Source organism: Octopus bimaculoides, chromosome 9 (assembly GCF_046866305.1).
Source record: "Octopus bimaculoides isolate indiv1 chromosome 9, ASM4686630v1, whole genome shotgun sequence".
Taxonomy (NCBI): Eukaryota; Metazoa; Mollusca; class Cephalopoda; order Octopoda; family Octopodidae; genus Octopus; species Octopus bimaculoides.
Genome location: NC_142936.1, coordinates 36039643 through 36065713, shown reverse-complemented (window position 1 = coordinate 36065713; position 26071 = coordinate 36039643). Strand labels below are relative to the sequence as shown.

The following is a 26071-nucleotide window of genomic DNA, read 5'->3' as shown; positions in this document are numbered from 1 at the left end:
ATCCACGCATGCGCAGGGACTAGTTCCGGAAGGAATACAGGAAGAGTCTCATGCGCATGCGTAGTTATCCATATCCAAGCGTTCCCGCGCATTTTCGATCTCTTTGCTCGCTGAACTTCGTGGAAGCTAGACGTCACAATAGCAGCTCTCCAACAACTCAACACTGGAGCCACAATGATAACCAGAGAGGAGAAAAATGACTTCTAACCACGCAACTTCATTGACGGCGTCTCATCTAACCAAAGGGCGACATGCTACCGAATTCCCTCCACTGTCTTCTTAATTGCTATTCTTATATGTACTTAACACACGAGCATACATCTATGCTTACGCACATACATGTTTTGTTCTTATGACAGCCTGTCTATTATTCTGTAATACTTCGACCGTGCGAACCAAAGGAGATGGCGACGTAGACGGTAAAGGCTCCTTTTTACCATGTCGCACGGTCGAACACCAAATAAGATATATAAGATAGTTGGCTCATCGTGAAGAGATACAAACCAAGTGCCAGTAAAGAAACAGATTAGGACAGACAACCGATATGAGAGTAAGTTTATTAACATAGTGAAACTGTTTGTCTGTGTGTGCGTGCATGCGACATATATAATTAACACAGTAGATAAATAAGGCCTTGGTGAACAAGAGAAGGTATACAACAATGTGAAGTGACGGACAGTCGTATAAGCAATAGTGTGTGTACAATATGTGAGAGTACAAGTATGCGTGTGAATGAGAGGAAACACAGAACATAGAAAGAGTGTTTGTAACATAGACTGTAAAAAGTCATAAACACTGAGACAGAGAAATACCAGTTCGTATAAGAGTTACACAAGGAGATAAAATATTCATACGCAGGAAGTTGTGGCCAAGGAGCAGAGCTGTAGTATCACACTATGTGTGTTGAGCGTCGAATGCTGTGACCGCTTACCTGATACGGAATATTCTCGCTGGTTAGTTCTGATTGTTGTTCGTGAGTGGAAACTCCACTCAACAACGTCGATAAAACCTGGTTTGTTGATGTTGGTGTTGCTGGTGACGACAATGGTAGACAGTACATTGGTGGTGAAGACGTCGGCGCTGGAACTGGCTGTAGCTGTGTTCTGTATGTGTGTGATCAACGACCAGACCTGTGAGAGATCTGAAATCGAAGACGACTACCGTCGTTGGATCGGGCTTATTTATAGGCGAAAAAGGGCTCACCGGAAACCCAGTAAAACTCTCTATCACGCGACTTTATCTGAAGCCACGATTGGACGTAATGCCCCCTTAGCAAACAGAACATGGGGACAATTGCCGCGCAAATAAGAACCAATCAGGATGATGAACAGAAGGGTCCAAGGCAACCGAAGGCTAGATGTTAGCAGCTTCGTTATCATTTATGATTGAATGCCCGAGAGAGACGTTTCACTACAATTCTGTATACATGACGCACACACAGACACATGTTTACACATCAATAAATCTTCACTTAACCATTCTACCCGGTTGTGTCTCCCTTTTTCGTCTGACACTTATATGTACTATTTATTATACATTTTATTGTATCAACCGTGTGATGTACGAAAGAGCCATTCTCGTCACCTCGCATCGCACAGTCCTCACAGACTAATGTAAAAGTGGATATAACTTTTTATTAACTGACATAGATTGTTCTTCGTTTTCCTCTATTGTTCTTCCTTTTTGTGCTTCTTCGTTTTCTTCTTCATTGATGGCAAGTAATGGTTCCCAGCTGAAGCAACGTGCCGTCATTGAGTTCTGACGAAAGAAGTGTGAAAGCTGTCTGACATTCATAGAAGGCTACAAGTTATTTACGGAGATGCTACCATTGTTAGGAGTAATGTGTAAGGATAAATAACGAAATTTAAAGAAGAGAAATCTCAGGTTGAAGAAACCCTACGCAGCGGAAAAACATCAACTACCATCACTGACACAGATCATTAGCTAGTGAGCGAAATGGTACGCACAATTAAACCAGTCACAATCCGTGAGCTCGCTGCCGAACTAGGCTGTGACAATACATTACAGAAGAGAGCGGAAGTCGTTGGGTATTGGAAAATGAGTAGAAAGTGGATACCTTGGTAGTTGACATCTGATTTGAAGGAGAGGAGGATGGAAGTTTGCTCTGATCTGTTGAAAGCGTTTGAAACCAATGAAGATAGTGGGGGGGGGGGGTTACCCTAATCTGGTGACACAAAACACGGGCCCACTCCGGGGAATGTTGTCACTCCCCTTTAACAAAATCTAAAAAAATTCAAGAGCCAACGATGGGCACAGAAAGCCATGATGCCTGTTTTTTGGAATGGCAGTGATTTGCTAAAACGAGGATGAGACTGGGCAAGAATCTAAAAACAATCTACATTTACCATGACAATGCACGCTCATTTACATCTTTGGCAACGAATAAGGCAATCGGAAAATCGGGCTGATCAGTAATCCTCCAGCCAGCGTACAGCCCCGATCTGCTGCCCTCTGACTTTAGTCTGATCGAACCAATGAAGGACGGTCTTCAGAGATAATAATTTGATGACACAAATGGTGGACAAGGTGAAAGAGGTTGTAAAGAAGTAGGTGCAACAATGCACGTCTGAATTTTTCTAAAACGGATTCAAAAGTTAGGTTCAACAACGGCACAAATGTGAGTGATGGAGTTTGTTGAGTAGTACCTTTGCACAGACAAACAGTTATTCTACTGACATGTGAAAGTTGAATATGCCAATTGATAAAAGAGATATGAAAACTTTTTCAATACTTTCAGTATAACCGTATGTGTGTATGTGTACAGAGAGAAACAAACAGACACACACACACACACACACACATACACACACACTGACAAACAGAGGTATATCATTAACTATGCAACCTAAATTCTTGGTTTACTGAAACTATCTCCACCTCTAGAGAACATATTGCAATTACCAAATGACATTTGAAACTAGCTCCAAATTAGGAGAAATAATCTCATGAATAAAGAATTTTTCCAAAACTGACATGCCGTTAAGGATTAACTTACTATCTGAAGATAAGAGAACAGACGCGTAAGCGTGTTTCTGCATTAGTGGATGTCATCAGCACGACAGTTCTCTAGTAGCCAAGGACTTAGACAAATGCAAAAAGAGTAAGACACATTCATGACCTATGCAATTTGCATAATTCAAGGAAAAATGAGCTAAGGGGAATTACTCAGTATGAACATCTTAGACATACAAGTATACTAAATACCATACAATATAAATTCTTAATCCATTAAAATTATTTCCGCCTCTAGAGGATGTCATAATTACCAAATAGCAATTAAGAACAGCTTCAGATGATAAAGGGAGACGTTGCATGGTATTTGATATACCTTGGTTTGTTTGTGTTGCTCAAATACATGCCGCTGGCCACTCTGAGTTCGTTTTTGTTTAATTTATGCAACTTGAATCGTTAATGTATTGTACATGTGTGGGGGGGGGGTCCATTGGTTACTGGAGATATGTATGACATTTCTGGTGTTGATGAGTACCCATCGTGTCCATGACTGTTCTTTTATCTCCAGACAATAAGCCTGTCCTTTCCTTAATGGCGTTGGAGAATTGATTTTTTTGAGATTATCTCCCCTTCTCATAGAACTGATTTCAATTGCCATTTCACACTATTGAAACATTATCTATGAGCAGAGATAGTTTAAATAACTTAGGAATTTTTGTTTATCGTATTTGATAGGTCTCCATTTGTCTATACTATTCAAATATATGCACACTGGCCACTGAGTTATTTTCTTACTTAGCTCGCGCGCGCGAGCGCGTGTGTGTGTTTGAAGGGGCGTGGCTTAGTGGTTAGAGTGTTAGCCTCGCAACTGAAAGGTCCTGTGTTCGATTCGTAGACCGAAAAGCGTGGTGATTCCTTGAACAAGGTACTGTTGTTGCAGACCATTTTCCCTCGAACAGTCATACCGTTGATACCATGCCCGGTTAAAGATGGAATGGCCAAAAAGGTGTCCGTGTTTGCTTCTGGCTACATAGGTACCTAAAACGACTAACAAAAAAGTGGCTCAAGCAACCAGGTTATAGTCGCAAACGAGTATGATCTTGTAGCTTGATGGCAGCGGATGAGACAGTGTACTAATATTTAATTACATCTCTTTACATTTTGTGTTTCAATCCTGCCGCTGTCGCTGTCGACATTGCCTTTCGTTTTTCATGTCAATAAAATAAGTACCAGCCAAGTAGATAAAGAATGCTCATATTATCATATGGCGTATGTGTTCTATTACACTTGACAACCTGGAGAATGAGATTTGAGAGTTAAGTCACATACAGCATTATCTTTTGAGTCTATTTTGTTCATTTTTTTATTCAACAAAGATTTAAAATCCAGTAATTTTTGTTTTAATTTTACTTTACGATTTCATAGCTGCAAAATACTATGTAATTTATTACGAAATTATAGCTGTTACTATGTTTGTGAAGTCAATAAATAGATACGAAACAGCGTATTGGTTGTATATAAAATAACATGGTAGGTTGGGATATTTATAAATATTTACATGAACTTAATTCACTTTGATACAAGACCAGATAAACCTTTTATGTATATATATATATATATATATATATATATATATATATATATATATATATATATATATAAATTATGTATATAATTTTTTAATGGTCTTACTGGATTTATCAATTTCACACACTTATCGTAATAACAATAATCAGATCAGATTCTGAAGTATGCTAGCGAAATTTAAAATTCTTCATCTATATATATATATATATATATATATATATATATATATATATACTTATTTTCTTATTGAACCACAGGTCAGCTTGATATCTAGAATACATCAGTTGCACTATTCCGGTGTTTTGTCCAGATATGATCATTTTAGATGACATCCTATGTGTTCTATTTTGGATGCAGTAAAGTGTGTTTTGAGGGTGTTTTGGTTGCTATTTCCAGTCGATTGTGTAACCATGAAAATACGTCTTTATTTTAGATCGTAGAAGGTTTCATAGGGTTCATAAATGCAATAACAACACTGTTAAATTTAAGAATATCTTAAAGCACTAACAATCGCATTAAATTATTTCTGTTATTTCCCTTGGTCGGATGTTACAGAATTGTTTTCTTTTTCGCGCGCTGAAACCCTGTTTTAGTCATGTTTAAAAAAAAAAAATTTTATCCTTGTCATCAAGTCTCACACGTACATTAATGCTATTCCACCTTATTATAAATACTGTATATATGATGTATATGTGTGTCTCTGTGTGTAGCACGACTGTAGACTTCGTGTCTTTGTGATTTTGAACTGGGATAATTTCGTTTCCTTTCAAACCCATGGATGGATTTAAGATGGCTTATATTATAATTTTATTCAAATTTAAGATGCATTATAAGCATTGTCACTTTACCTTTCATCTCACCTGAGTCGATAAAATAAAGTACTTGATAAGTACTGGAGTCGATTCTTATCGTGAATGCGTATTATACGTAACTAAAATTATTATAGAAGGCACTTTTCTTTTCAGTCAGTGAACTGCATTATCCAATGTGTCCTTCCTTTAAGATGGTAAGGATGTAATTCAAGGAGGACTTAGCTGCTATTTCTAGCAGGGCAAGTAGCTACGTAGAGGTTACTTCGTTGGCTTAGTCTTCTGTGTCTCCTAATAGTGTTTTTTTACTACTGTTTGTGCTGGGCCTTAGAAAGGGAAATGTCCTTGTTAGGATCACTGCACAACTTTGACAATGTAGTCATGGCTGTATGGTTAACGAGTTTAGTGCTCAACGACATGGTTTTGGGTTCAGTCACACTGCACAGTACCTTGAGCAAGTGTTTTCTACAATAGCATCAGGACAACCAATGCCATGTGAGTGAATTTGGTAAACAGAAACTGTCCAGAAGCCCATCATGTATATATGTGTGTGTGTGTGCATTTATTGTAAAGGTGAGATTAATAGTCCAAGAAGTCATAACTTTGAACCTGCAAGTACCCTTTAGCATCCATAATTGTGTTTGACTATACCTCAGGAGGAGTGGCCGCATGGCTTTGTGTTACAGCTAAAAATAACAGTGTTTCTGCTTATTAGCAAGCTGTAAACACAAAACCATGTGACTACCAACTTTGTGTCTTTCATGAGTAGTATCAAACGAAATCCTATTTTCTAAAGTGTACTCATAGGTTCAAAGGGTAATGAGCATTGATGTCAAACATTTTATTAATGTGTATCTTGTTTCATTAATTTGCTCTTCTGAGATCAAGTTCTGCTAGTGCTAACACTTGGAAAGGGATGGTCTACATTCACATAACTGACTTATCCTAAAATACTTCCTATACAGTCACTGTCCCCAAGGAAAGATGTAAAATTCCCACATATAGACTCAGCAAAGATACCTAGACCTAGAGTGAAGGGTCTCGATGCCTTAGTACAGTGTTTCTCAACCATTTTTACCTATGGACTCCTTTGATTCCTATTTACTCAGATGGACCGTCTTAACCGCTCAATGTTTAAAAAATCCTATTATATTTTTATAATTAAGTATTATTAAGAATTGTATAAAAATAATTAATAAAATCGTTTGTGTATTTTAGAAGTATAACCAATTTATTGCAGATAGATTTTAAAAACAAAATATTATATGGACCCAAAAGGTTCATATGAACCCCAGTTGAGAACCACTGCCTTAGTAGGTAATACACCAGTTTAGGTAATCATCCCTTCATCTCATATGAAAGTGCCTACTGCAGCAGTTAACTGTTCAATGCTGTTTTCTTAATCATTTCTATTTCTAAAATCATGTTTGTCAATGTTGTAAACTCTCTGGAATTAACATCATTAGTTTAATGAGGTTTCTTCTATTACAATGTTTTTTTTAAGAAAATCTACCTTGCACATGCAAACATCTTTTAAAACAGTTTTTTTGTATCTTGGGAGAGCTATTACATCAATAAGAAACACACACATTGCTTCTCTTTCACTTATTATTATTATCATTATTATTGAATGAGAGAGTAGTGCATGCCATCGAAGTGACATTGGGATAAAATATACAAAGCCTGTACATCCATCATGACTACCCGTCTAATAAGGATACACCAAGCACATGCCTCACAATCATATGTGCATGACATAGTGATCTAATATCAAGATAAACAGCTCATGACCTTGCAGATGGGACCATGTTAGAATTTTTTTCAGGTTAAGTAGCCCATCCCACTCAAAAGGTCTCTATATAAGGGTTGTTTAAGGATGTTGAATGAAACAGCCATGCTTCCAGAGGTGAATTATCCAAACCCCAAAGAATTCCTCTAAACACATGGCTATGGTGCTCCCCAACTACTTCTGTTCATGATCAGAGATGCACATATCGTCAGCCACTAAGGGACATGCTCAACTGCTTAAGGTCAAATAACTGACAAGCAAATCTGTGGTGTTGAGCAGAACAATACGTATAAATACAACATAGTGGACTGGTCGAACTGTAAGAATGTTGGACTGAATGCTTTGTGATATTTGTTCCAGCTTTTTGTGTTCTGAGTTCAAATCCTACCATAACCAACTTGGGTACCAGACTTTATCCATCATCTAGTTTAATACCAACACTTGGCATCTTGGGTGTCTTTAACGAAACCCGCTCTGTTGCAAGCATTTGGACTTTGGCTTGACAATACCTTCTTCCTATCATCCCACCAGTGTCAGAGGCCCAAATGACGTCTAAAAGTTTGAGTTAAACCAAAGTTTTACTGAAAAACTGAAAAATATCAACCTACTACACCGCCACCACCAAATATAGTGACATTTTTATCTCCCCTCTCCCATTATTAATCAGGAGATATTTATTTATGTAAGAGTTTGCTTCCATATAATTCTTTCTTTGCCATATAATTCTCTCTTAATTTAGTCAGCATGGTAGTTTCTCAGTCCCTTTTCAGTCCATACAATGGTTCTTCCACCATCTAGAAGGGACTACTGATTTAAAATACGTAGTTAGAAACCATCATGGTACTGTATGAGCCCATAAACAAGGGGCATGACTCTGTACGACACAGCAGTTTATTATCAATTTTGGCCTTATTGAAATTGACCAATTTTAGAAATTTTTAGATATGTCTGACTTTGTCACTGGTTTACACGTTTAGATTAGCCAGGACAGTTATTTAACCCTATCTTCACATCTTAAAATTGTTATCTTACGACTTTGTTGAATTGCGAGATTTAGTATTTGATGAACATTAAAACCAATAAATTTTCAACTTGATGGATGAATGATTAGCAGAAGTGTATCTCATTGTAAAAACAATAGCTGCAGTGATAGGCTGATTTCAGTTTTTCCATAGGACATACCTAACGAACTGAATGTGTGATTAAGATTTGGTTTGCAATTGTAATGACTTATGACATTGGGAATCTTGAGAAAGATTTCCATTTTTTTATACATGTTAATATTTATAATATTGTAAGGTGACAAACTGGCAGAATCATTAGCATGCCAGACAAAATACTTAGCAGCATTTCGTCTGTCTTCACATTCAAATTCTGCCAACGTCGATTGTGCTTTCCATTCTTCCAGACTGAGGTTGATGTAATTGGCTTATCCCCTTCCTGAATTTTGTTGGCCTTGTGCCAAAATTTGAAACCAATATTTATATATGTTGTTGTTTTATTATTTCAGGCAGAGAGAAAGGCAGTCAACCGTTACTACCCTCCTGACTGGAACCCCAATAAGGGGTCAATCAATAAGTATGTTGGTTCTCACCCTCTGCGAGAACGAGCCCGTAAACTCAGTCAAGGCATACTTGTTATCAGGTAAGATATTTTTATATCACATGAAATATCAGTGAGAATACAAAGTTATGTCATTCTAGAGTATTGTTGTCATATACTGAGGGTACAACCTCAAAAATACAATATATTCTTTGTTACTCTACAGTACTGTTCTCTTAGGATGACAGAACAGCCTAAAAAAGTGCATGCGTGCAAACACGCACATACACACGCGCGCACACACACACACCTTATGTCACATCCAAAAAGAAAGTGAAGCAGTTTTCTTTATTTACAAACCTTCATTAATAGGGTACAATATTCTGCTTATTATTGAGTTGTATACTCTCTCTGTCTCTGATTCCTCAATCCTCATCATCATTTAATGTCTATTTTCCATGCTGGCATTGATGTATGATAAGAGCTGCCTAGTCAGAAGATTGCACCAGTCTGTTTTGGTATGGTTTTTATGGCTGGATGCCCTTACTGAGTGGAATGGGTGCTTTTTACTTGGCAGTAACACTAGTAAGGTCTGCTTTGGCATGGTTTTTACAGCTGGATGCCCTTCCAAATGCCAACCACTTTACAGTGTGGACTGGATGCTTTTTACATGACACCTGCACTGGTAGGGTCACCAAGTAACTCACAAGACAAAGATCCTTTGAGAGGCAGGGTATTGGAAGAGGTAGCCTTGTGCCAGATGAGAGGTTATAGTGTGACAAGGACAGAAACAGGTGTCTTGCCTTAGAGGAGATACATGATTACCCAGTCAAAACTTTGTCCTAAAATTTGTTTGTCTGCATTTTCCCCATCCAACTAACCCTAACCCTAAACTATGACACTGCAGTTAGAATATTATCTCTCCAAATATACCTCATTTGTATCTATTCACCAGTTAAATAATGTTTAAAACAGCTATAGACACAATCCTTGTTCCTCTTTCTGTTCTGTTATTTGTATGAGAATCTTATAGCCATCAGCTTTCTTACATCACAGAGCCATACATTTCTATTTTATCCAGTGGGAGCCTAAAAATAGATGGCAGGGTATGATTTTGAGAGAAATATTGAGTGGTGGGTGTATGAAACAAAGAAAGGGAAAGAGTTATGTTGGGGGTTAGTGAGTGCTAATAGGGTAGGTTGAGTAGGAGGATCCAGTGCTAACCCACATTATAAGCGAACATGGAAGTGTAGGAAGAAGTGAGCATGAAACGGAGAAAGATATGAGGGTGAGAAGAATCCAGAGAGACTAGGGAGAAGACTCTTGAGATTGTTGATGGTAGGTCAGAGAAAGAGAAATTTGAAGGTATTGAGGTGGTAGCGAAACTATGGGGAGGAGTAAGTGCGAGAAACTGAGGCAGGGGGTGGGGGAGAGTAATGGGTGAATACAGTGAGAGTTATGAGTGAAAGAGATACTGAAAGATACCATAGAGGTGGAGGGAGAGTACAAGGGTGGATGAAGTGAAAGCATCCTAGTTATACTTTCCTTGTTAGTGTTCTGTCTACCATGCTTGCTTGAAAGAGCAGCTTCTCTCCTGTACAGTATGTCATCAATGTTAAAGTTACTTGTCATTGCTTTTGTGAGGTTCAGCATCCTGAGATCAGTCTTCATTACTTCATCCCATGTCTTGCCCTGTCTCCCTCTTCTATGGGTTCCATCTACTGTGAGCAAGTAGTGCATCTTTATACAACTGCCCTCATCCATATGCATCACATGCTCATACCAATGTGTGCACACTACAGTACATTTTTCTCTCAACTTTTCTCTCAACTTTGTACTCTGTCATTCATTCATACACACTGACATTGCACATCCAGTGGAGCATGGCCCACATCTCACAACCATGTAGTATTGTTGCTCACACATAAGTATAATACAATCTACCTGTCACTCTAAGAGAGAGAAAGAGAAAGACGGAGAGAGAAAGAGATAGAGGGTGAGAGAAAGAGAAAGAGGGAGAGAGAAAGAGAAAGAGGGAGAGCTTTCATTACCAACAGACCTAAATGCTTTCATTTTATTTCATAACTTTTTCAGGTTTGAGTTGCCGTATAATATTTGGTGTGGTGGTTGTAACAGTCATATTGGAATGGGCGTACGTTACAATGCGGAGAAGAAAAAGACTGGCAACTATTACAGCACTCCCATATATACATTTCGCATGAAGTGTCACTTGTGTGACAACTATTTTGAGATCCAGACTGATCCAAAGGTAAAAAAAATGCTTATTTTTTGGTTTAGCTCTTGATTGGATCAGTGTGTGTGTGTGTGTGTGTATATATATAAAATCATGTATATAACCATGTATATATAACCATGTGTATATATATATGTATATATATATATATATATATATATATATATATATATATATATATATATATATATAAGCATGTATCTCCTCTACAGCAAGATACCTGTTTCTATCCCTCTATCACACTCTAACCTATCATTACCTGGCACAAGGCCACCTCTTCCAATATTCCCACCACTACCACCACCACCACCACCACCATTCTCAAAAGATCTTTGTCTTGCAAGTAACTTGGTGACCCTACCAGTGCTGGTGCTACATAAAAAGGCCACACTGTAAAGTGGCTGGCATTTGGAAGGGCATCCAGTTGTAAAAACCATGCTAAAGTCATTAACACACTGAGGAAAATACTTAGCAACATTTTGTCTGTGTCCTGAATTCAAATTCTTCCAAGTTCAACTTTGCCTTTCATCCTTTCAGAGTTAATAAAATAAGTACTAGTTGAGCACTGGGGTCGATATAATTGACTTACCTCGTCCTCCAAAATTACTGGCTTTGTACAAAAATTTGAAACCACCAATAATAATAATAATAATAATGATAATGAGGGAGTGAGCTGGCAGAATTGTTAATATTTAGGACAAAATCCACAGCAACATTTTGTCCAGCTTTATGTTCTGAGTTCAAATTCTACCAAAGTTGACTTTGCCTTTCGTCTTTTTGGGGTGAATGAAATAAGTACCAGTCAAACATTGGGATTGATGTAATCATCTAGCCCCCCCCCCAAAAAAAAATGTGAGATTTTGTGCTTATAGTAGAAAGAATTATTATTACTAATTTCAGTTAATCAGAAAAATTAAATTTCTTTTTTCACAGAATCATGATTACGTGATATTAAGTGGAGCAAGACGTAAAGAACAGAGGTGGGACCCAAAAGAAAATGAACAAATTGTTCCTGAAGGTTAGTTTTTATGTGTAATATTTTATCATTAGCAGAAACTTCACACTGCTAGGCTAAATGTCATGTAATAGTTACACCCTTTTACTTGTATAGTTCTGTTCTTGTTGAAGTCAATTTTACTTTACCTATTTCCTCTTTTTAGTTATTATGATTTAGTGAAAAATGGAGAGGCAGTACCATGGCTTTGTGCACAACCTCCAACTCTTGTGGTGAGGAAGAAACCACAACACAGTTGGAAACTGCATTAAAATACTGTTATTGTTCACTCAAGATAATTTAAGAGCTTGTATCAAAGTGGACTATGCTTGAGGCACACAAGGACCAGGTGGTGATGGGTTTTTTTTTTTCCACCGTATTACTGTTGATATATGAAGGTGCATGGTTCAGTGGTTAGAGCATCAGACTCGCAATCATGAGGTAGTGAGTTCAGATATTGGACAGGGTTGTGTATTGTGTTCTTGAGCAAGACACTTTATTTCATGTTACTCCAGTTCGCTTAGCTGTAGAAATGAGTTGTGATGTTGCTGGTGCTAAGCTGTATTGGCTTTTGCCTTTCTCTTGGATAACATCAGTGTCACGAAGAGGGGAGGCTGGTATGTATGAGCTATTGCTGGTCTTCCATAAACAACCTTGCCTGGACTTGTGCCTCGGAGAACTTTCCAGGTGCAATCCTATGGTCATTCATGACTGAATGGGGTCTTTACCCTTTTTACTGTTGACACATGCTGCCTTTAAGTCAACTCATTTTGAAAATAATAAAGAATTAAATAAAATAATTTGGTTATTATTAAACTGGTGTTTGATACATAAATTAACATGAAGTTTTGAAGAAAACTTTTAATTTAGATCATTTTAAACTGGAAGTTTGTATTGTAGAACCAGGGTCTGTTTTGAAGTGAGTTAATATCAAGAGTTAAACTGGACAACAGGTACAGTTTATCACTCAAGACTAGAGCATTTGTTATTTATAGATTAATAAGAGTAATGAAGATGGCTTCAGTCAAGAAAATAGTTCTGGTGATAATTACATTACAGTATTTAGTTTCATTTGTCTTGGTTCTAAGTTTAGTCTCCAGCTGGAGTCAGTTTATCTTAGATCCATTCATTTAACTGTAACTTTACCTTACACAAGCATTTAGTCCTGGATCTAATCAAAAGAAACCATTCTACTACCCTGGTGTATAGATAATATATATTTCTATCAATGGCACATGGCCACAGATTTGGCCAATGTTAGGGAGGAGGAAGCATTGTTCATTATATCAACACCAGTACTTGACTGTGGAAGGATGAAAAGCAAAATTAATTGTAGCAGGGTTGAACTCAAAACAAAAGTGCTGTAACTAAATACTGCAAGGCATTTTACCTGATGCTTTACCATTTCTGCCAGTCAGTTGCTCTGTGGTAGATCTGGTTGTATTTATTTACCTTCTAAGTTTAAGCTCCACTGGATTTGACATTGTTTCTCATTGTTCTGAGATCAGTTAAAAAAGGTACCAGTCATTTACTGGGGAAAAATTCCATCAATTATTTTAAAACAGTAGAATAAAAAAAAAAATCAGTGAGAATGTGTTTATTCTTTCAAGGAAGAAGACAAGTATAATGTTTTAGGTAGAAGCCTTTGTCTGAGACAGATGTGATTTCCATTAGTGTCACAGGATAGATAAATGGTATATTTACCAATCAGTACCAGCAGACATTTTACTTTTCTCAATGAAGAGTGCTGTCCAAAATGTTTCATTTCTCTTCTTCTTTATGGCATTAAGTATATTGTTTGAGCTTAATACCTTGACTTGACAATTTTGTATCTATGCGCTAAGTTAAAACCAATATTGTAGGGATAATAAATACTGTAGATTAAAAGGTAAACTCTCTGCGAGATAAAACTACAACACTGTCTCTATCCTCAGTTGGGGCCATTTAACTTCTTATGCAAAAGAATATTATACCACATCACATCCACGTTCCTAAAATCCAGGTCATTTGAGATTTGTTGAAAAAAAATCAAAATAACCACTATTTCAGGCTTAGTATTTCAAGCCTGATTATCCAATGATTATCCAACAAGTCTTCTCATCAAGTCAGGTCACCAACACTATTTAGGAGGTATGAGCATCATTACTGCTCAGTTTATATGAGATTCACAATGGAGTATTGCTCCCACATTTAGGTTAATACTACTGCATCACATACAAACAACTTTGATCACTGCAAAAAAAAAAGCCTACCTGACTGATTGTTATGGAGATACATATCAACACACTCAACCTCTGGTCCCTGGATGTGCTGTGTCTCCTCTTACTAACATTGCTATTGCAACTACAATGGCCTCTACTCCTTAAAGCTGGTTAATATCAAGCCACAGCCACCAAAGCCTAATTGACTCACATTTCTTCTTTTTAACCCATATTGTAGCTGCACCTCTCTTCCATACCTTGCACTAACCAATATGTCTAATTCTGCCTCCCCTGTATGTAATTCCTCTGGATTTCCTTTACTGCTCATGGTTTTCCTGCAGTTATTCCAGAAGATTTCTTTCAAAAGTTACTCAAATACTATGACCACTTCCAGTTCCTTCCTGCAGACCGAACAAAATATAAAATAATAAAAAGATTTTGTTGTACTTGGGGATGGTCATATTGCCAGTTTAGCCAATAAAAACACACGCACTGTATATTTGGTGTTAATTTGCTTCAGCTTTATATTACATTACATTACATTAATCCTATTTCGGCCAAAGTTCTTTCGTCACACTTCTGTGACCTCATCAGTGGTCCTTTGCTTTCTTCTTTCTTATGTGTGTCCCACCTTGCTAACTATCAGCCAAAAACAAATATATAAACGGAATAAAAAGATTGTTATCTATTAAGTAAAGGATCTTAATGCCTCATTGGATATGGTAGACTTAATCTATAATCAATGGTAATACAACATGGTTAGAATATTGTTTGTCTTTACAGATTTGTCTTTACAGTTTGTCTTTACAATGTCTTTACAGATAAAGACACTCAGAAAAAGCTGGTGAAAGATGCCATGTATAAATTAGAACATGGTTCTGATGATAAACAAAAACTGCTAACTGGACTTCCAAGTCTTGCTGAACTGGAAGAAAAACAGGAAGTGTACAAAGATGATTTCATCCTAAATTCCTTGGCTCGCGGCAAGTTTCGAGTAAGTACTACAGCTTTGGTCTAGTAGCTGCTGTCTGTGACTTCATCATCATTTCCACTATCATTATCATCTCCTTCATCCTCCTCATCATGATTTCCCCCCTCCTCCTCCTCCTTATCATTATCATCATCATCAAGGAACAGCATCACTGCAACCACTATTACTGCCACCACTACCACCACACCACTATTGGTATCATCCTCATCACCATCTCCACAATCGCCATGTATGTATGTATATATGTGTAGGAGTACATGTGTGTGTTTATATATATATATATATATATATATACTAGCTGAAATACCCGGCATAGTCTAGGTTAAAGAAAATAATGAAATTTAAAAACGTAGTCTAGATTATGCAGGTCTCAGCTGCTAGTAGCTGAGATTCAAACTTTCTATGTAACTCTGCAGCCCATGCCAACATAGAACATAGACGTTAAGTGAAATGTGAAAAGAAAGTTTTCAATTCATATAATCTATATAAAGTAAATACACATTTGTCTAACTTATTTCGTAACTAAAAAACAGGTACATATTATAAACAATGAAAGGCTGTGCATAGAGTACACACACGCACACACACAAATAGACAGTGAATATATCATGTTATTGTTTCACTTTTATACACACAGATATATATTCATGCATATCAGTCGAAAAGTGAAAGTGTAATAGTAATATTTTAACACTCAATGGTTTTACACTTCTGTATATGACATGGACCTACTATTCGTGTAAGTGCTTCATCATATACTGTGTTTTCTGTCTTGTCATGTTTATTACTCAGATTGTAAAGGTTCTTTTCATCTCCAATTGTAGAACATCCAACATACAGCTGACCATGTGAGAAGCAAGGTTGAAGGAGGTTAAGTCCCGCCACCTTTAGAGATTGACCTTTTGCTTTGTTGATAGACGTTGCAAAGCTAAGTTTGACAGGAAATTGCAGTCTCTTGGACTGAAAAGGGAGATCATTTGAGATGAGAGGTATCTTTGGAATGAAGACATTATCACCCATCATGTTGCCATGATGGAGAAGAGGTTTCTCAACTGCATAGGAGACTTGCACATTTGTGCCTCTGTCAAAGTGGTATCCCACTGTGCATCATCTTCCAGAAGACCTCTGAGATGGCAAGCCTGGCGATATGTTAGACATGCAGTGTTATCAACCATATGTAAGGCTGTAAATGATGTGGGTGCCTTGAAATGGTGTAATAGAAACCTTAGATAGTAGCACTCTGAGTAGTTTGGATGGACAACATAGACTCTGCCAAGTGTGTCTGATTTTTTGATTCCTGGATGATGTATGGGTGCTCCAAGTGCACGTCTTTTCCATTTGTTTTGGTACCAGGTATAGAATTGTAGAACTTCATTGTACAGTAGTCTTGTAGCAAATTCATCATCTTGACAGAGCTTGAAGAATGCTGTGAGTGTGGTATTTTTGGGAGCTTCCATTGGTAGTTGGATTGTGTCTGTCAGTGTGCTGTCTCTGAGATGAAGGACAATGCCACACATGTCATGTTCTTGCCCAACCAGAAGCACTGCTATTTCATTTATTGTTGGTACATTAAACCTATGTCCATGTTGATCAGATGGTTTCTTGTCTGATCTGATAACTACCTTGGAATCCATAGAGTCAGGTGGAATTGTTTTAAATACAGTCTTGAAGCTTCTGATCAGGTTGTTGTTGTTTTGCAGAGAAACTACAATGTTCATCCTGATGCCAGAAATGTTCTTGCACGTCTCTTGCCCTTCTTGTTGAGAATCAACCATAAAATATATCTGAAGAAATTTTGGTGATTCATTTGACAGAGGTAGTAGAGAGAGAATCCGATGATAAATCTGACCTTGGACCTTGGAAGTTTGCATGAATCCTGGCTCAGTTATATCTCTTGTAGCTCCAAATGATGTCATCTGCAGTGCAGCATTGTACTGTCTAATTTTGTTTTTGGAAGTGCTTGGAATCTTGGTCAGTTAATGACAACAGTTTCTCTGGAGGTTGGGGATTGCAGGGAGTTTAACCTTTCTACCACTGCAGCACAGTGCATGTCTCTCCAGACTACTTCTTTGCTTTACAGTGTATGCATTCAGTTGTCATTGCACCAATGGAAACTCTAGTGTCATTTGCTTAATGAACTGCTGGATCATAATTCAAGGCTGCTTCATAAAAGTTGCTTGTCTGAGCTGTTGCAAGTGCTCTTCGTTCTGCAGTGGAGATCCTTTTCCTTGTCAGTCATACATACCTCTGTTCATCACTTTAAGATGCTCTAACTTTTGTAGTGCACAGTCTGTTCGTTTCTTGGCATGCTTCCCTTTCTGCAGCTATCTCTCTTTCCCTGGACAGAAACATTCTTTTGGCTGACGTTGATATTGTAAGTACAGATTTCTGCCCCCCCCCCTCCAAATTTGAATGATCATAATTTTCAGAGAAATGAATATTTTTTAATGAAATTTTCTACGAATATGTGTTATATCATGTAGATTCCGAATATACAAAGTTTTTAGGAGAAAGTTTTTTAAGAGAGGTGGGGTGGGGAAATTCGGAAAATTCACCTGAGTTCACTTCAATACGCCTTAACTTTCAAGAAAATGGATATTTCTGTACAAATATACCTCGGACTATGTTGATTCCGAGGACATAGGAATTTGGGAGGAAAACAATTGGGGATTATTTTTGAGAACTGTTCACCTCTTGGAGGTGTTTCAGAACAAGTCGTCCGTATTTGTTTCATTTTCTTCATTTTCTGCATTTGTGCATCTCTAGATTTCTACCACACATGCACACATGTAATTAAAAAAGTTCAAACGGGGCCTTATTCCATTCAACATCATGTTTATTATTGAGATTATGTAACAAATTATACTTTACACTTCTATATTTAACTGTGCGTGTATATTCCTTATTTTTGCTTCTGGTGTCTTCTATCTTTCTATCTGAAACGTTTACCTGGGAATTTACTGAACGTGAAAAAAAAATCGTATGCAACAGATAAGTCGTCTTAAAAACATATTTCTGTGTAACAGATCTTTGGATGTTATTTTTAGCATAACAAGTTTTCTGGTGAGGACTTCGTTTGCCTTCATTGCTTGTTTGTTACTTCAGTAGAAATCTATGGATGCACAAATGCAGAAAACGGAGAAAATGAAACAAATATGGACGACTTGTTCTGAAACACCCCCGAGTGGGGAACAGTTCTCAAAACTAACCCCCAATTGTTTTTTCCCAAAAATTCCTATGTCCTTGGAATCTACATAGTCTGAGGTATATTTGTAGAGAATTTCATTTTAAAATATCCATTTTCTTGAAAGTTAAGACAAATTGAAATGGACTCTGGTGCATTTTCAGAAATTCCCCACCCCACCCCCTCCTAAAACACTTTCCCCCAAAAAAATTTTGTATATTCAGAATTTACATGATATAACACATATTCATAGAAAATTTTATGAAAAATACCAATTTTTCTGAAAGTTAAGATCATCCTAATTGGGTGGATGGGGGACATAAATCTGTAGTTATGCCGACAAATTTGACACTTTCTTTCTATGCACGGTTATATATGTATACAGAAATACACGAGTGCAGAAGATAGTAAGCAATGAAAATAAGTTGGTAACGGAAATTGTTTCTTAATATGATAGGCAGAAAGTAAATAAGAAATTTTAACGGAAAATAAAGTATTGTACGGGTTGAAGTGAAATTTGTCACTCAGTGAACCAAAGATCCAGTATTGAAGGAACCAGAAAGAAACTGTCAACAACAGAAAACCACAAAACCGTACAGATTGAAGTGAAATTTATGAAGATGCTTCTGTCAGTAAATAATGAAATTACTTACATCAGTAATTGTGAACTTCTTTCTGTCAGTAATGTGTCGTTGTTTGTTTGTAAATAGTGACTGAAAACTTAAACATACAGTGGAAGTTAAAAAATGGCGTATGAAAATTTGAAAGTGAAAAGAATAGCGTCTGAAAAATGAAAGTGGAAACAAGAGATATAGATAGAGAGATATGTTACAGAGAGATAGATAGAGAGAGGTGGATAAAGAGATATACATGAAGGGATATGTTTACATCACTGACACTAGAAAACCGGAAGTAAATATTTTAAAAACTTTCAAAGACGTAAATGTAATATAAAAAGCAATATGTTTTATTTTTAATAATTTTTAATAAAAAAAATCAAATGAACAGCCTATTATTTATCTGTCAAATGTGATGCTTATTTATCCACACTGCTTTGAATTAATCATGCATTATCTCATAGCTTTGAGATTTTGATGATGTAGTTGCTTATTTTTAGAATGACATTGGAGGGTAGGTGTAGGAGGCCAGATCTGGATGGTTTGAACATAAAACAGGTAGAATATTTGAGCTGAATATGGCCGGTTTAAATACTAAAGGGTTAACATGTTTCCAGCTACTGAAACATGTTCTTTCATAGATTGTTATGCACAACCTACACAAGTGAATATGCAAAAATCAGATTAGGAATTTTGAAAGAAGTTTCTATAAAACTAGTTTTGAAACATCAAATGGGTATGGGGATCCACGAGAATAAAATAGTAATCAAAGGGTTCCATAAGTAAAAAATGGTTGAGAACCACCAATTTAGCCCATGCTAGCATGGGAAATCATCATCATCATTTAATGTCCACCTTTCCATGCTTGCATATCATCATCATCATCATCATTGTTTAACGTCCGCTTTCCATGCTAGCATGGGTTGGACGATTTGACTGAGGACTGGTGCAACCGGATGGCTACACCAGGCTCCAATCTAATTTGGCAGAGTTTCTACAGCTGGATGCCCTTCCTAACGCCAACCACTCAGAGAGTGTAGTGGGTGCTTTTACGTGTCACCCGCACGAAAACGGCGACGCTCGAAATGGTGTCTTTTATGTGCCACCCGCACAAGAGCTAGTCCAGGGGCACTGGCAACGATCTCGCTCGAAAACCCTACAAGGTCAGTCAGACGGTACTGGCAACGGTCACGCTCAGGATGGTACATCTTATGTGCCACCCACACAAGAGCCAGTCCAGGGGCACTGGCAACGATCTCACTTGGCTTGCCGGGTCTTCTCACGCACAGCGCATTTCCAAAGGTCTCGGTCAGTAGTCATCGCCTCGGTGAGGCCCAATGTTCGAAGGTCTTGCCTCACCACCTCAGCCCAGGTCTTCCTGGGCCTACCTCTTCCACGGGTTCCCTCAACTGTTAGGGAGTGGCACTTTTTCACGCAGCTATCCTCATTCATTCTCACCACATGTCCAAACTAGCGCAATCGTCTCTCTTGCACACCACTACTGACACTTCTTATGTTCAGCTTTTCTCTCAAGATACTTATACTTTGACGGGTATGCACATTTACATTACACATCCAGCGGAGCATACTGGCTTCATTCCTTGCGAGCTTACGCATGTCCTCAGCAGTCACAGCCCATGTTTCACTGCCATGTAGCATGGCTGTTCGTACACATGCGTCATACAGTCTGCCTTTTACCCTGAGTGAGAGTCCCTTTGTCGCCAGCAGAGGTAAGAGCTCTCTAAACTTGGCCCAGGCTATTCTTATTCTAGCAGTTACACTTTCAGCGCACCCACCCCCACAACTAACTTGGTCACCCAGATAGCGGAAGCTATCAACTACCTCTAGTTTTTCTCCCTGGAATGAGATAGAAGTTGTTTCCTGTTTGTTTACAGTGTTTATTGCACCTGAACATCTGCCACATACAAAAACTAACTTTGTAGTTAATCTGCCTTTGATATTGCTGCACCTCTTATGTGTCCATAGCTTGCACTGGGTACATCTTATAGAGTTACTACCTACTCCTTTACTGCATACTGAGCAGGGCCATCTACCTGAAGGGGTTTGTGTTTTATCTACCTTCCTACTTATTAGGATTTTGGTTTTAGCTAGGTTGACTCTAAGGCCCTTCGATTCTAGTCCTTGCTTCCACACCTGAAACTTCTCCTCTAGTTCTGATAGTGACTGCGCAATTAGTGCAAGGTCATCAGCATAGAGGAGCTCCCAGGGGCAACCTGTCTTGAATTCCTCTGTGATCGCCTGGAGGACTATGATAAATAGGAGGGGGCTGAGGACGGAACCTTGGTGAAGCAGATTTTCTATGGCTAGATAGTCTTCCTGTTGCCAACTCTCACCAGTTTCCAAGCAAGGTAGATATCTCTCCATAGTCAGACATGTTTCATCGTGGAAGATTGGAAAGGAATTACTTTTATGATGGTGAAGCTCATTTATAACCATCATATGATGTCAAGACAAGGGTACACACATGCACTCGCATGCGCGCGCACACACACACTCACACACATTTGCGACAGACTTCTTTAAGTTTCCATTTACCAAATCCACTCACAAGGCTTTGGTCAACCCAGCATTATAGTAGAAGCACTTGCACCAAGTGCTACACAGTGGGACTGAACCCAAGACCATATAGTTGGGAAGCAAGCTTCTTAACCATACAGCTATGGCTGCAGAAAGTAAACATGAAATGAACAAACGAATATATGAATGTGTGTGTGTGTGTGAGAGAGAGAGAGAGAGAGAAAGTGTCTCATCAATTATGAGGGGGTTAATGAAAGCTAGAATTTAACACTAGTTTCAGTGGATTCTAATTCTTTAGTCAGACTCCTAATACATGAGTCAGCTGTGACACTCATACAATTATCCTTACATACAAATAAACATTTTATGCTCTTGTTGTTAATGCTGACTTTGTAGAATTCTTGAGTCGTTCTACAGAGTTAAGACCTAAGCAGAACTATCCTAGAATAGTTTTGAATTGGCAACTGCCAAATTTAATGTTTATGTATCACTTTTTCTTTTCTCTCCTCCTTTCGTCTCTCACTCTTTCTCAGTCTTTCTCTTCCACTCACATTATCTCTTTTCTTCTCTCTTTACCTCTTTCTGTGTCTCTTCCTCCCTCTCTGCCACTTCTCATTTTCCTCTTTTTTCTCTGTCTCTCTTTCTCCTTCATTGTCTTTTCTTTCTCTACCTTTCTCACATTCACTCTTTGCCTATCTTTCTCTGTTTTAGGAACATAAAAAATCTGAACAAGCTTCTCTTGAAGCTGACCAAGAAATCCAGAAACGATCCTCGCTGTCAATTCCTCTTGTTAAAGAGCATGAAGATGATGTTCGGCTGGCTGGTTTGTTACACTATGAAACAGCAAAAGGTTTAAATGTTTATGGCATTATTTCCTTTCTATTTCTGACCGCTTCAGATTTTAAATCATCTTGTACTAACACCTATGTTTACTTAACAATATAATCACAATAATATAATCGCAATCATTCATCTATGCTGTTAAATGTCTCAAATATTTTATTTACCTCTTCATACCAGTGCAGTTGTTGTAAGCCCTAAACAATACAAGTTTGAAAGAAGTGATGTATTCAGATAGCAGTGAGAATAGGTACTAAAGTTTATAGAAAAATAATGTCAAGACTAAATGCACTATATTTGCAGGTGTTGAGCTCTAGTTGACATAGTATGACCTCTTCTGAGATGAGATGGTTGATAGCAACAATTTCATAACCATGGAGAAAAGCCAGAAGATTCTATATGGACCTTCTATGTTGGAAACTATCAGTTTAAACCAGTGGTTTTCAACCATTTTTTACTTGTGAACCCCTATTCTACTCTAGTGGACTCTCATAACCTCTCAATGTTTAAAAACTAGTTTTATAGATACTTCTTTCAAAATTCCTATTTTGTTTTTCAAACATTATTTTGATTGAACTATGTAAAATGTTACAGAAAGAAACCTTGCTGTTTCTTCCAATAAATACATCTAAATCAAGACATTTTCATGAACCCTTAATATACTACTGTGTGTATCCACTTTACTATTTTGTGTGGAACCCCAAAAATCTATGGACCCTGGTTGAGAACCACTGGTCTAAATTAGTAGTAGATCCCCGTTTGTGTGTCTTGATGAGGTTGTAGAATAAGGAAAGTTAACTGTTGCACATTGTGAAGTTGATGTTAATGTTGATTGGCAGTTTACTTCATGAAGTTTTTGATCTGGACTGGCATGACTCCTTTAACATTGTTATATATCTCTTTATCATTGAAGTGTTTATACACAAACTCATTATAGGTGACTTGTGTAACAACATAAAATTCATTACCTTTATTCAGAGGAGAAGTAGACAAGGTTCCTTGAACTTTGCTTTCTTAAGGCAGCAAGCTGAGATATGGAAAAGTGGAAGCATGTATTGGTATAATTCTGCAGAATGTAAAATATGTACTCCCTATAGAAAGTTTACTGTCAAAATTGGGGGCTTGTTGAGGATGGATGGAGTGTATTGTCAGGGTGATAGACAGGGAATCTTTAAATGGTAGTGTTGTTGATATTGTTGGTGTTATTGTGTTGGCAAAGGTGCTTGGTGTAAACATCCATTTAAGTTGATATGCAGTTTTCAAAATTGGCTCCAATACAGATTTTCAACCTGTTATGAAGCTGTTGTACCAGTGAAAGTTCTGAGTGGGATTTGGTTAAGTCTGTGATAAAGAGGTTTAATGTTATTGAACTATGATCAATATCAGTAAAAGATGTGATGTAGTTGTTGCTATTGTGTCTTTTAAAATTGATGTTGTTGCAACAAAAGCTTATATTGCTGTGACACCTATTAGGAAACCAAAGAGAAATTCCCGCTTCATCCATTTCTTTTCATGTTCAATGCATTTGTGATGATATTGGTTAATCGTCATGGTTGTATTGTGAGGTAGGGTATCTGGGACTAGTATTAGTACAGGTAATCACAAATTTTCTGTGTGGAGGAGCTCATTAATGCAGAATTATTGTACAAAATTTAAGGAATTTATGAAACCTAATAAACAAAAGCATACTACTACAAGTACTACTACTACCACCACTACTACTTCCACCAATGCTATTGTTAATACTATAACAATGAATAATGAACCATTGATATTTCTTTTGTTGATAAGTACCTTACTCAAAATATAAGAAATTATCAAATATATTCTTTTACATTGTATGAAGCTTTCCATTAAATTTTACAAGGTTTCAAGCAAACTACTATATGTGTGTGTGTGTATTATACAAACACGGAGCATATATACACAGTACTCAGAGTTGCCTAGCAAACCACAGATGTAAAATTATTTCATTTCTGATAGGTTATTTTTTTTTCCATACACATGCCACCATTCATCAGCTATTGTGTGATGATGAATGGTGGCATGTGCATGGATTACTGATTGGATAACTTCACATCTGTCGCTTGTCAGGAAACTCTAAGTGCTGTATGTAAGTATTCCATGCTTGAATAATATATCAAATATATTCCTCTACTTCAGTAGTATCTGGGGTCTACTTTTGATGTTCTACACCTGGTTAATTGTTATACACATTATATAAATATATATATATGCACACTCTCACACACATATATATAAACACACACACACACATGTGATGCATGTATGTATATAATATGTATTAAAACAAGATTCTTTTTTTTCTCTTTAATTCTTTTCACCAGATTCCAGTGTTTCTCAAAAAGAGAAAAGAAATCAAATATCTGCTGCTCTGTCAAGTTGTGACAAACTCTCTTCCCATTTATTGACTCCTTCTCATGATAAGAAATTAGACTTGGCTAAAAGATGCATTGCTGAATCTCTTCTTAAAAGCAAGAAGAGTGTTTTTGATGATCTGCACTTATCACCACCTTCCACCACCACCAGCATACACACACCCAGTTCAATTACAGCAAAGTGTCAAATTCTGGGAGTTAAACTACCCAAAGGGACTGAAAAAAGTGGTAAAGACAAATTTATGAGTTCAATGATTCCTGCAAGTTCAGATTCAGATCCAAAATCAGATTTGTCAAGTTCTTCAAATACTGTATCTTCAGGTCTGGATTATTTGCAAGCTTATTCTGATAGCAGTGATGAAGACTCAGATAATGATTCTAAGTGATTGGACTTTAATCATTTTTAAGCTTTCTGTGATTTGAACTGATATAATACTTTACTCATTACATAATAATGAGTGATTCTTAGTTATATATATATATATATATATGAGTGTGTGAATATATATATATGTGTGTGTGTATGTATGTATATGTATATATGTATGTATATGTAAGTATATATATATATATATATATATATATATATATAGGGAGAATTCGTAAAAAAACAAAAGACGAAAACAGGTGGTGTAGACAACAAACAGATATATTAGTTTAACACTCAGGAAGTGAAAAAGTTTTTAATGTCTTGAGCCTATGCTCTTCCACAGAAAGGAACACAGAAAGAAACAAGGAGACAAAATAAAGAATGTGTAGTGGCTAGCGATCTATCACGGTGAATATATATATATATATATATATATATATATATATATATATATATATATATATATATATATATATATCTGTAAATATAATATGTGACAATTATTTGGCAGCCATGATAAAACTCCGAGTTTTGGATGTTGGGGCAAAACTTGGGCATATTTTTCAATGGCCCGATAAGTGAAGAGATGCCGGTGTGGCTTTCCACCCCAACATTCGAAACTAGGAGTTTTTGTGTGTTTTTGAATGGCTTACAAATATCTTCCATGCTGCAATTGTTTATATATATATATATACATACATACATACATACATACACATATATATATATATATATGTTTGTATGTATATATAAGTATGTGTGTGTGTGTATATATATAATTGTATTTGTTTTGCAAGATTCTTGATGTCAAATTGTGTTGAAACAGATGTTGATATACTTAGGGAGGATCATTTTGCCAGCAAAAATACATGCACTGGTTGAATATCAATTTTATTATTATTATTATCAGTCAACTAGCTAATTAATTAACTAATAAAATACTTAATTGTTTTTAACAATAATTTGTTCAGTCAATCTGTTAA

At 37.0% G+C, this 26071-nt stretch overlaps 1 protein-coding gene across 1 annotated transcript; it reads left to right on the top strand.

Annotated features, from left to right (window-relative positions):
• The first annotated feature begins 544 nt into the window (after window positions 1-544).
• LOC106874291 (coiled-coil domain-containing protein 130 homolog) lies at window positions 545-25788 on the top strand. The gene is made up of 7 exons (XM_089358182.1): window positions 545-550; window positions 8669-8802; window positions 10795-10969; window positions 11888-11972; window positions 14971-15143; window positions 22191-22329; window positions 24668-25788. The coding sequence occupies exons 1-7, from the start codon at window positions 545-547 to the stop codon at window positions 25102-25104; spliced, it is 1149 nt and encodes a 382-aa protein (XP_089214308.1). The 3' UTR covers window positions 25105-25788.
• Window positions 25789-26071: the final 283 nt, after the last annotated feature.